At 32.4% G+C, this 12,663-nt stretch overlaps 2 protein-coding genes and 1 long non-coding RNA gene across 3 annotated transcripts; all 3 read left to right on the top strand.

Annotated features, from left to right (window-relative positions):
- Positions 1–1,434: 1,434 nt before the first annotated feature.
- On the top strand, positions 1,435–7,544 carry LOC114717859 (TMV resistance protein N-like). The gene is made up of 2 exons (XM_028903085.1): positions 1,435–1,838; positions 6,797–7,544. The coding sequence occupies exons 1-2, from the start codon at positions 1,435–1,437 to the stop codon at positions 7,542–7,544; spliced, it is 1,152 nt and encodes a 383-aa protein (XP_028758918.1).
- Positions 7,545–8,614: 1,070 nt separating this feature from the next.
- LOC114717852 (uncharacterized) lies at positions 8,615–9,511 on the top strand. The gene is made up of 3 exons (XR_003737760.1): positions 8,615–8,707; positions 9,249–9,302; positions 9,497–9,511. It is a non-coding gene; the product is annotated as an uncharacterized LOC114717852 (long non-coding RNA).
- A 2,483-nt stretch (positions 9,512–11,994) lies between these two features.
- Positions 11,995–12,663, top strand: LOC114717858 (TMV resistance protein N-like). The gene has a single exon (XM_028903084.1). It carries the CDS (start codon positions 11,995–11,997, stop codon positions 12,661–12,663), a length of 669 nt encoding a protein of 222 aa, XP_028758917.1.

Below are 12,663 nucleotides of genomic sequence, written 5' to 3'. Positions count from 1 at the left end.
ATTGGGGGCAGTTTTGAGAGTAAGAATTTCCTTGAAACTAAACAAAGTGTATACGGGAAAGCTAATGGTTTTTTTTGTTTGCAAGAACAGCTTCTTTCAGATGTTTCTTATACAAAACATGAGAAGGTAGTAGAGTTTCCTACTCACCAGAGGTTCGTTGAGCAGAGCGTGCAGATGGCTTATTTCGTTTCCCGTAAAATCACTTTCAAAAAAACCAAACACTTTTTTAGTTCCCTCAAAACGAGATTTTCTCACAAATATACCCTAAGATATTTTATCAGTTTAGAACATTACCCTTCTAATTATAACTATTAACCATTATCATCTCCCGCCCGCAGGCCCGCGACCTCCCTCTTCAAGCTTCTTTGATCAGAATCGGTGACTCAAGTAACGGCGAAGAAGTGGGCATTGGGCATCTCCAGACCCTTCAAGCTCCTTTGATCTTCCATTTCCTTTCAACTACCGAACCTCGACCTCCGTCAAAGGATGTGATGGTGCTTCAACGGCGACAGTACCCCACAGCCACAATCTGACACTGCTTGGCCTGTGACTAATGTGCTGGACGATGGAGTGCACAATTTCTAAATTACTCTATCGAGTACTACATACAACTAATCGATTCACATTTCCTAAATATCTTTATTTTTAGTCACCACGCATGCAGCAGGCCCTGAGCAGAGCAGATGAGAATGTGTAGAAAACAGATGAGAGAAAATAAATAAAAAAGAATATATAATTGATTGAAAATATGATAAAAATGTACTAAGTTTTAGGGAAAAGAACAATAAAAGGACCTGAAAATTGTGAAATTTCAGCTGAGACACCTAATACTTCAAAATCTCACGAGAGAAAATGGTGTGTAATCTGGTGTTCTGCAAATATAGTTAAATGATTAAAATGTTCTTGTTTCAAAAAGTTTATTAATTAGTTATGAACCGGTAATTACAAGTGTTAAATAAAACAACCAGAAATGCACTTACAATAACAAGTTATTTATTAATAAGTTATGAACTAGTGATGATAAGTGTTGAATAATAAATGATGAAAAATATATTAAAAATGACAAGTTTAAAATAAAAGTATTTTAGTTATTTAACTATATTTGTAAAATACCAGATTACATACTATTTCTTTTCTTAAATTTTGAAGGGTTAGGTAGGTGGCTGAAAAGTGATTTCACAATTTCCACTTTCTTTTTTGTCCTTTTCCCTAAATTTTAATTGAAAAATTATAATTTATAAAAATGATTAAGGACAATGGGGAGGAAAAGCTAAAAGTAGCCAGCGTGTAGGTCCCAAGCAAGAAAGAAACACGACGCGGGGAACTTCTTTTCCTGGCAATTGATAACATCGACTCGGCTCCGCCTTAATTGCTATTATAATAAAAATGGAACTGCGTTGTGGGATCGATAATTTGCTTATGAAGTAATAAGCCATGGCGTCTTGTTTGGCTTCTGCGTCTTCCAAATTCAAATACGACGTCTTCTTAACTCTGAGAGATCCCAAGGGTTGTATGAAAGGCTATGTTGAGAATAAATTGAGAGTTGCTGGAACCAGAGTTTTCGTTGACGATGAAGAAGAAGCGTTTTCTGTACAAGAGGCCGAAGCCGCATTAGGATCACGGATCGTTGTTGTTTTATTCACGCCGGAGTTTCTTGAGTCGGAGAAGTGTCTCAAGAGACTGGTGATCAGAACTATGTGGTGGAATAACAACCTAGTGCCTGCATTCTGCGGAGTGAGCCGGCAGCAAGTACATGAGAAGATGCTGTCTTTGTCTTCCAGATTTGATTTCACCGAAGTTGCTTCCCGACCTGGCTTCAAACTCTCCATTGACTCCAGGTAATAAATTATCCTGTTTTGCTCCTCCATTTTTATACAGTGTCACCCAAAGAGGAAGTTTTGTCTTTTTTTGTTGGGACCTGAAAATAGGAAGTTTTGTTAAAGACCTTTCTTTTTCAAATTTTATGATATATAAAATAGATATGTGAAAGGAGAAATCACAAAAAAAGACCCTCCAATATGTAAAATAACAGATAGGTCACCTAAATAAGTGAAATTACTCACAAGGACCCAGTCTCAAATTGTAATTATGAAATCATGGCCAAATTACCAAAATACCCCTCTTAAATTTTTTTTTTTTAAAAAGAAAGCCACTGCCTCACCGGAATCAGGCCACCGGCGCCGGAGCTCCGGCGGCCGCTTCAGGCCACTGCTGACGGCCGGAAGCCGGGGTCCGACCGCAGGCGGCCGCTTCCGGCGGCCTTCCTTTGTTTTTTTTTTTGCAACTGTTTTTTTTTTAGATAGTGGGAGAAGTGAGGTTGGGGGGATTTGATCCCCCAACCTAATGCTTCCCAAATTAAGGAATGACCATTGAGCCAACAAATTTTTGTTAACATTATGATGCAAAAAAAAAAATAAGTTAATTCATTTATTCTTGTTCCAGGTGATAACAACAATACATTTGTAACTAACAAGTTCTGATTGTAAAATAACACGTCTGGAATAAAAATTTAACAATATGTCTTTTTATAACAATAAATTTTGTTGCAGGTAATAACAACAATACATTTAAAAATAACAAGTTCTGATTATAAAATAACAAGTTTGGGATTAAAATTTAACAACACGTTTTTTTTACAACAATACACTTTGTTTCAAGTGATAATAAAAATACATTTAAAAATAACAAGTTGTGATTATAAGATAACAAGTCTGGGATTAAAATTTAACAACACGTTTTTTTTATAACAACAAACTTTGTTTCAGGTGATAACAACAATACATTTGGAAATAACAAGTTCTGATTGTAAAATAACAAGTCTGGAATTAAAATTTAACAGCACCTTTTTTTTTATAACAATTAATTATTTTATACTTTTGGAAAATAAATTATTTATAACTTATAAAAAGTACTTGTAATCTATTTAATTTGCTAAAAAAATAATTTTTATCTCCAATTTATAATCCGAACTTGAAGTATAATTTTTTATAGATTAAAAATACTTTTTTATTGTTCAAATTTATAAATAAAATTTAGGGAAAATGGCAACACACTTTTTTAATTTTTTTTAAATTTTTTTAATCTATATATCTATACAACTCATTATAAATAAAACTACTTCTTATAAATTATAAATAGTACAATTTATTGTAGATTAAAAATACTTTTTGACTGCTTAAATTTATAAATGAAATTTATCTCTAATTTATAATTAAAAATACTATTTTATTCTTTAAATATAAAAACTATTTTTAATATTTAAAGAATGAAATAATATAAAATTTATACTATGATTAATAGATTAAAAATGCCTAATTATAAATACTTTATAATTTATAAGAAGTAGTTTGATTTATAATGAGTTGTATAGATATACAGATTAAAAAGTATTTTTAGAGAAATAAATATATTAAAAATATTTTTATAAGTTATAAATAATTTATTTTTTAAAAGTATAAAATAATTAATTGTTATAAAAAAATGTGTCGTTAAATTTTAATCCCAGACTTGTTATCTTATAATCAAAACTTGTTATTTTTAAATGTATTGTTATTATCACTTGAAACAAAGTGTGTTGTTATAAAAAAACGTGTTGTTAAATTTTAATCCCAAACTTGGTATTTTATAATCAGAACTTGTTATTTTTAAATGTATTGTTGTTATTACCTGCAACAAAATTTATTATTATAAAAAAAACATATTGTTAAATTTTTATTCCAGACGTGTTATTTTACAATCAAAACTTGTTATTTACAAATGTATTGTTGTTATCACCTGGAACAAGAGTAAATGAGTTAACTTATATTTTTTTTGCATTATAATGTTAACAAAAATTTGTTGGCTCAATGGTCATTCTTTATTTTGGGAAGCATTAGGTTGGGGGATCAAATCCCCCCAACCTCACTTCCCCCACTATTTAAAAAAAACAGTTGCAAAAAAAAAAAAAAAAGGAAGGCCGCGCTCCGGCGCCGGTGGCTGGATTCTGGTGAGGCAGTGGCTTTCTTTTTTTAAAAAAATTTAAAGAGGGATATTTTGGTAATTTGGTCATGATTTCATAATTACAATTTGAGACCGGGTCCTTGTGAGTAATTTCACTTATTCAGGTGACCTATCTGTTATTTTGCATATTGGAGGGTCTTTTTTTGTGATTTTCCCTATGTGAAATGAATTTTATTTTAGAGTTATGTGCTTGTTTATAATAAAAACGAATACCTGTTGGTCTAGTTCTCCCCTCAGAGAAATCATGATTTTCCCTCTGTTTTTGGCTGCTAAAGTGTCTTTCTTCGTTTTTCTGTTGTGAGGTGCAAATTTAATTATGCAGAGCAAATTGTTTTGTCACTTCACGATCCCCCTTACTAATATTTTGTTCAATGGAAAAAGGCTTTCCAAATTTGAATGCTATCAGAAACACTAACCCTATTTTGGCTTAGATAGAAAGAAAACGAGAGGAAAAAACCTAAAAAGAAAAGTAAAAAGAAAAATGAGTTTTCTGAGAAAAAAATGGGAGAAAAGAAGAACTGAAGAGAAAATAAAATGTGGGATCCATCTGAATTTTCGTCCAACTTTTTTCTCCGTCTGTGGAATGAAAATGAGGAGAAAACTCATTTTTTCTTCATGTCCTCCTTATTTTATTTTTATACTATATTTTTAATATTTTTTTAAATATTTTGAATAATGTATAATTTACTTATTTTCTTTAATTACATCTAATTCAAAAAATTATCCACTTTTTATTTTTTACTCTGAAAAATAACATTTTCTTTAAATTATCTTGTTTAAAATATGGTAACATGAAAATATATATATTTATCAAATACTTTAATTTTAAATTATTTTTTTGTAAAATAATTTTAAATTATTTCATAATATGGTTTCTGCATTTTATTATTTAATTTGATTTTGAACATGATATAGTTTTTACATAAAAGCATATTTATTATTTAGATATTTGCTTATTTTCTTTTTTCCTATTTTTTTGGCTTATTTATCCAAATATGGATAATAACATTTTCTCTCCATTTTTTATCCTCTCATTTTCTTTGCTAGTAACTTTTCTTCTCATCCAAACCAAGCATAAAAAGACGTTCTTAGATCTTCCTTTTTTCAGATTATCAAGCCACTTATTTAATCCTAAGATATTTTAATTTTTTCGTATAAAGTTATTCTAAGTAGGATATTTAGATTATTCTTTAAATAAATTATGTCTCGATTAGTTACTAGATTTTTTAATTTTGAATGATTGTACTTACTACTGTATAAATATATGGCGAAGTTATACATAAATTCCTCAACTTTATGTGTTATCTATAGATTGCTCTTTCAGCTTTGAAACTTTAGAATAAATCTCCTAAATTCTTACATATGTGCAGCTGTCTCTCTTTGTTCATTACTTATCTGCACATATATTAAATTTTAGGGGGCTTCTATAATTATAATTCAAAGCTTGGGAGTTATTTACGCACAAAAATATAACTTAAGGGGTGTATAATTAACGGTTAGGTTCATCCATATAGAGTTAGAAGTTTAGGTGGGTTTGTTATTCAATTTTAAAGGCTAAGGGAGTTATTTGTGCATATTCAAAATTCGGGAGATTTATATAATTTAGACTAAATATTATAAATAGAATTGGGATTTCCTTGGTTTTTACCTTTTAGAACTTATGAACTGAATTTAAATTATCTCTTCCGTCAAGCTTTCTCTCTTTTAATTTATTTCTATCCCCCCCACTTGTTTTATACTTTAAATAGAATTGGGATTTCTTTAGTTTGTATTTCAAATTAAACTATAATGTTATATTAAGGACCAGATGTAATATACTAATACGACAGAAGAGTGATCATGTTATGACAGTAGCCTAATTTACCCTCTAGTGTTCTATTGTGCTCCTCCTAGGTTTCAAACGAGAAGAAGAAAGCATTCTTCTCTGCCTCTACTATATCTACACTTTCCTGCCAATCCTAATCCTTCTTTATCAATATTTTCATTGCTCTATTTATGATTCTACCACTCACGATCCTTCTTTCGAACGTGTAGCTCAAATTAGTTATATAAATACTACCAAATAGCCAAGTTGATTTCTTGGTCAGTTCAGTTTGCTAAAAACAATAAGCAATAGATTGATAGAGCAAGGGAGAGAAGTGTGACAAAAAATTTATCCTGATTTGGTCCACTGCCTCTCTGTCCAGTCCCCTCAATAACGTTAAAATGTTTTTTTCTTGCCATAATAGTGACATGTTTGCAACCAAAGTTACAGCTAAAATTTTTCCCGTTCTAATAGCCTGCGACACAATGTTTGATCTCTAGTTAACATCAAAACGTAGGAATCTCATAGGTCGCTTAAAACTAGCTAATTCCAATCTCATAGGCAATCACAGCCTGACAATAACAGCAACAACAAGTTCTCTTGGTCTAGAGGGTTTAAACAAGCTAACCCATAACACAGAACACCATAAGAGTATTTTCAGTAAAGCTTAGATACAACTCTAACTTGGGTTGTGTAACCACGAAAGCTTAAATGCAGAACACTTTTGATCACTCAGTAAAGCCCATAAGAGTCTTCTATATGATTCTTCATATCTTCACCTCTTATATATCTTCATCCCTTAAACACTTAACTCTCACTCATGATTAGATCTCACTAGGGAGATGATCAAGTTGTAGCCCTCACTAGAGGGAGAAACCTTCTCAAAAAAGGAATTCAAATGTAGAAGGCCAACATTTCTCTCACACACGCATAGTTTCATAACACATGCCTCTTTGTCCTTTTAATTGAATGTTGCCCTGCCAACTGTGACAGGAATGAAATCAGTAGCCGCATCTCAAACTTAGGTTTTTCCATCTTGCACGATGAATCATTTCATGATCTTCCATGCCATCAAATAGGGTTACCACTTCGTGTGAGAGAATTGCTTACTTTTTTGGGGTTGAAATTCATTTTATCGGATGATACAACCATAGTTGGAATGTGGGGAGATGGAGGTATTGGTAAAACAACGATTGCCAAAGCTATTTATGATAGAATTGGCAGCAATTTTGAGGGTAAAAGTTTCCTTTCAAATATTAAGGATGTATGGAAGAAAGGAAACGGTGAAATTCTCCTAAAAAATCAACTTATTTCATATATTTCTGAAACTAAACTTCATGAGACAAATGATGCTGTGATGCATGAATTAATGATGCAAGAACTCTGTGGAAGAAGAGTCTTCGTAGTACTTGATGATATAAATTGTGAATCTCAACTCAAGGAATTGTGCGGAAATGTGAAGTGGTGTGGTAAAGGGAGCTTGATATTCATTACAGCAAGAAATAAGGCTGTCTTAGATGCCTCTGTTGACATATCATATGAAATGAAAAGGTTAAACAGAAACGAGTCTCTTGAACTTTTTTGCTTGCATGCATTTAAGCAATTTACTCCAACAAATGATTTTGAGGAGTTTTCAAAGCGAGTCATTCAATACTGTGAAGGACTACCCTTGGCTCTTGAAGTCTTTGGCTCTCTTTTGCATAATAGGACAAAAAAAAGAGTGGGAAAAAGTGATGAATGACTTGGAAGGAATTTCTCATGTTCCAATACAAAAGAAGCTCAAAATCAGCTGTGACTTATTAACTGATGCAGAGAAAGATATATTTTTTAATATAGCTTCTTTTTATGTGGGTTAGAGTAAACACCATGTTACACAATTGCTAAAAAGCTCAAGACTTCCTGTGGAAATGGGAATGTCGGTAATCATTGAGCGTAATCTTGTAAAGGTCATGAATGACAAGCTTTATGTTCATGATTTCCTACAAAGGATAGGATGGGAAATCAGTCCTAGTAAGCCAAAGCTCAGATATAACTATGATGTATTTTTAAGTTTTAGAGGTGACAATACCCATAAATTTTTCACTTCTCATCTTTGCAATGCTTCAAAGCAAGTAGGTATTGAGGTCTACATGGATGAAGGAAGAATTGAAAAGGGAGAAAATATTTCATCTTCATTATTGGAAGCAATTGAAATTTCGAGAATTTCAATTATTATATTCTCAAAGAATTATGCCGGCTCTAGTTGGTGCTTACAAGATTTTGAGAAAATCATAGAGTGTTACAAAACAACTTATCAAGAGGTTTTACCCATATTTTTTAATGTGCGACCATTGAAGTTCATAAATAACAAAATGCCTTTGGAAAAGCATGGGAAAGACCTATTATGTAACAATCTTGCAATTTAGTATACTAAATTATTGGTTAATAGTTTCTTTTTATTGTTGTTGCAGCTGCAACCAAGTAAATCGTGTGGTTTAATGGCTTTGGAAGTGGCTGAAGGCATTTGAGGTTCTGGGTTCGAACTAAGGCATTGGAGTAATTTAATTTTTGTTTCAGCCCTATTGAATTACTTAAATACCCTTAGAGTAAAAATAAAATAAATAAAGAAAAAGCATCAGATTTTTTTTCTCTCTCTCCCGATGCTCTTCATTTTAGCGAGAGAATGGAGGAGTAGAACAAGTTTTTCAAAGCTGAATCCCTAACCCTTCTTTTTCTTCTTCAACGATCGCATCTCCCTCTGTCCTCCACCGTTCACTTTGCAGTCTCCGGCGTGCATTCTTGCAGATTATTTCTGTTTTCGCTGCAGAACATTGCTAGAGTTTGGGGTGTTTCTCTTTCAATTGGAGTCATTTTCTACCCTTTTTCTGGTCTGTCTTGCAATGTAGGAGTATGGTGTAAGTTTAGGTAAGTTTTACCCTTCTTGTTGTGCGTTTGGGGCTGATTTTGGTGGATTTTGGGTGGCTATGCGAATTTTCTTTTCCATATTCGTTTCTGCAGAATTTTGGGTGTGGGTGGTCACGTGTAGGATGTTATCTTCTTGGATCTTGTGATTTTTGGCTTGGGTATTAATTGGTTTGGTTGCTGGAAATTTTGAGATTTCAAGGATTATGGGGGTTGTCTTAAATGAAGCATATTGAGGAGGAAGGATGTTATATTTTGTTAACGGGTGATGCATGGTGCTTGCTTGCAACTATTATTTGAAGCTTGAAATTATTAGGTGCTGTTTATTTTGGTCTATGAGATGAATTTAGTTAAGAAGGAAACCTGAAAAAGTTTTTGGTGCGGATGCTTGTTTCACAAAACAATATTGAGTGCCCGTGGGGTGTTTGAAAAAATGTTTACATGAGCAAAAGAATTTCTTGATAGGTGTTTATATAACATTTTGATGGAAAAGAGCAAGATAGATATTATTTTGGATTAATTATGATTAAACTTTGGGTTTCAGGAGATACATGAAGGAAATAAGAGTTGATTGTTCTTGTGGGTAGAAAACTTGAAGGTTGGAGTTTTACGTTGTTATTGGGAAACAAGTGAATTATAATTTATATGTTATGCTTGCCAACTATTATGCTAATCTTTGAATATTTTTGACATGGATGGGCTTGTTAGAGTTGTAAGAGATTGTTGATAAATGATTTAGATGTATATAAGTTATAAATGGGGTATTAATAATGCTTTGTTTCGGGACACTAGGGGATTGAGGAGTGAGCATAACTCAAGGATGTGCTAATTGGAATGAGTTATATTTTGGGAGCATAACAGGTGAGTGAATAGCGTCCCATTGTCATAAATTCTTATTTTTTAAAAAAAAAACATTTAGCTTCTTTAAATGGTCTGTCAAGGTGATTTAACTTAAATCTTATTATTTTTTTTCCAATCTCACTTATTTAATGTTTTAATGTTTTATTACTTGAAGGAATATTTATCTTGTTATATACTGATTAAAAGTTCTACTTACAATTCGTTAATCTGCATTTTTGTTTCTAATAAATATTTATACTTGGAATTTGGAAAGGAGTTTTGAAAATATTATTTGAAAATATTCATGCTGGGATCATCTGTTATAAAATATTCCTTAAAGGATTTCATTCGTGGAAATAAAATATATAAATATATATTCCTCTGGTTGATAGTAATAAACTCAATCCCATGCATGCTTGTACATTTTTTTTTTAGAGGTCTGGATACAGAACGCTGGTCACTAACAGCAGCACTGTTAGTCCTTGGCGCGCCATGGTAATTTCGAGCTCGCTGGATATTCGTGGGCATCGTTCCCGCACTTGTTTCGTGGCATTGGCCACACTCGATTGGTTACTTACCCTCGTGGACTATGTGTCCATGCTTGTATTCGTGGCTTCAAGCTGCGCTTGCTATTCCGTTCTGTTGAAGTCCTATAAAAGTATTAGTGTTTAAGAAATGTTATTTTATAATATTTTTGTGTAACAAGCTGTCTTATTACAAATTTGGATTTAATTGTTTAATGAGCTTGAGTATACATTTATCTTTCAATTTAAGATTGTGTACTATAGAAACTTTAATTCTTTACCACATAGTCATTCCAAGTAAAAATTTAGTCTTATTGCATTCATTTGTTATTACCTTTTTAACTATTATCAATGGGATGTTATTCACCGGTAGATTCTTTTGTTGACTTCAGACAGCACCACTGACCCTGTACTCCCAGCTGAGCAGTAAAGAGCCTCATTGAAGATCCAGAACTTGTGACTTTATTTCGAGTAACTGTTAGCTAATGTAAACTCAAAAGTACATTTATGTCTTTACTTTTAGAATTTGATGCTCCACGTAATCTATGATTAGGTCCTCATCTTTTGGGTTATTTTGGAATGTAGTTATATATATACTGGTGCTGAGGAACTGAGCCCCAAGTATTGTTTGAAACTTGCAGTCTATTGTAGAATCTTCAAGAAGTCTAGATTACAGTGGAGGCTCTGTTGAAAATTTCTACAAATAGTTTTATATTTTGAATCACAACATGATTAAGTATATGAATGTTTTGTTTAATGGATGCCTCTATTTATGTTTATCCTAAAAATATATATATTAGTTAAACAATCCATATATTTAGGCTTAAGAGTGTGAGGTCTCTCATATTCTGTGCCGGTCACCTCCAAAGTTGGGACGTGACATATTAAGAGAAGTTCAAGTGGCAAAATGAAGAAATTGACAATCCATTTGAAAAGAGCCCTCACAGAAGTTGCCAATTTATCGGGATGGGACATGCATAACTACAGGTATTTTTAATCTTTTTACTCATTACTGTTTAGAATGGTCAAATTCCTTAGGTTCCTTTTTTATTTTTTTGAGTTCCTTTTGGTGATACGAGTTTCATCTAAAATAGTCTCATGTTATGCGTGTGTAGAGGGAGAGTGAAAGAGAACTATATGGTTTTTCAACATGGGAGTTATAAACCACTATAATGATAATACTTTTACTCATCTATCTCTAAATAATCAAAAATCACAAGAGGATCGCATAAAATAGCCTAGGGAAAATTAGCTACCACCACGTCACAAGCTTTTGTACAACTTCCTTTATGTTCAAATCGGTAATTTGTTGAAAACAAATGCCTTTATACCGATTTTGATTTAATACTCATAAATCAGGTGGAATTATAATTAGTATTTATACTCGAGTGATTTGTCAACAACAATACATGAAAGGAGAATTGGAATAAACCAAGAGTAATACAATATTTACTTAACTTGACAAGTTTGTTGTATTACTTCTGGTCCTAATTATAAGACATCGTTTGTAGTTTATAAACAAGATTTTATAATTAGAACCAAAGGTAGTATGTTAATTGGCATAGATAAGTGGCCAACCAAAGGGCCCTGCAAATATACAGGTTTATCTTTTATAATCAAATGCTTCTTTTTTTAGGCTAAATATATTCTATGCAACCAAAATTTTCTTTAATTTGTAAAGGTAAAATCAAATTCATTGACAAAATTTGGTTCATGTCAGACTTGTAATATTTTCTAATTAAAATTATATAGAACATTTCAACACTCTCTTACTTTGGCTTACTCTACAAGCCTATCGTTTTTGTTGATATTATTGTGTGTACCATGCACTTTGAGGACTCTCGAGTAGGATTCATTGTTGTGTAACTTCTTATTGTTTCTAGGACTGAAATTGAATTCATTGGCCATGTTACTGAAATTGTTAGAATGAAGATAGCTAACAACAAATGCCTATTTGTTGCTCACCATCCAGTGGGATTAAAGTCTCGTGTGCAAGATATCATCCAATTGCTAAGTAGTAAATCAAATGAGGTTATCATAGCAGGGATTTGGGGAAAGGGTGGTATTGGCAAGACAACAATTGCTAAAGCCATCTATAATGAAGTTGGCCAAAGTTTTGAGGGAAAGTGCTTCCTTGCAAATGTTAGGGAAGTTTGGAAGCAAGATAATGGTCCAGCTAACTTGCAAGAACAACTTCTTTCAAGCATTTTAAAATCAAGAAGGATGACACTACCTGAAGCAGAAGCGGGAAAAACTCTGCTAAAGGAAATCCTTTGTAAGAAAAAAGTGATTGTTGTACTTGGTGATGTGAACAATGAAGACCAACTAAAAGCTCTATGCAAAAGTCATGAATGGTTTGGCCAAGGTAGTAGAATTATCATCACTACTAGAGATCAACATTTACGTAACATCCTAAGAGTGATTCATGTATATAGTGTGAAAGAATTAGATGACAACAAATCTCTTGAACTTTTTAGTTGGCATGCATTCAAGCAAGCAATACCTAAACAAGTGTTCATTGAACTTTCAAGAAGGGTAGTTTCTTCCTCTGGAGGGTTGCCCCTAGCTCTTGACATCCTTGGCCTGTTTATATGA

The sequence above is a fragment of the Neltuma alba genome, unplaced genomic scaffold (genome assembly GCF_004799145.2).
Source record: "Neltuma alba isolate B1F8T4 unplaced genomic scaffold, ASM479914v2 tig00011778_pilon, whole genome shotgun sequence".
Lineage (NCBI taxonomy): Eukaryota > Viridiplantae > Streptophyta > Magnoliopsida > Fabales > Fabaceae > Neltuma > Neltuma alba.
The sequence above is the reverse complement of the archived record's forward strand: the minus strand, read 5'-3'. Positions and strand labels throughout refer to the sequence as shown.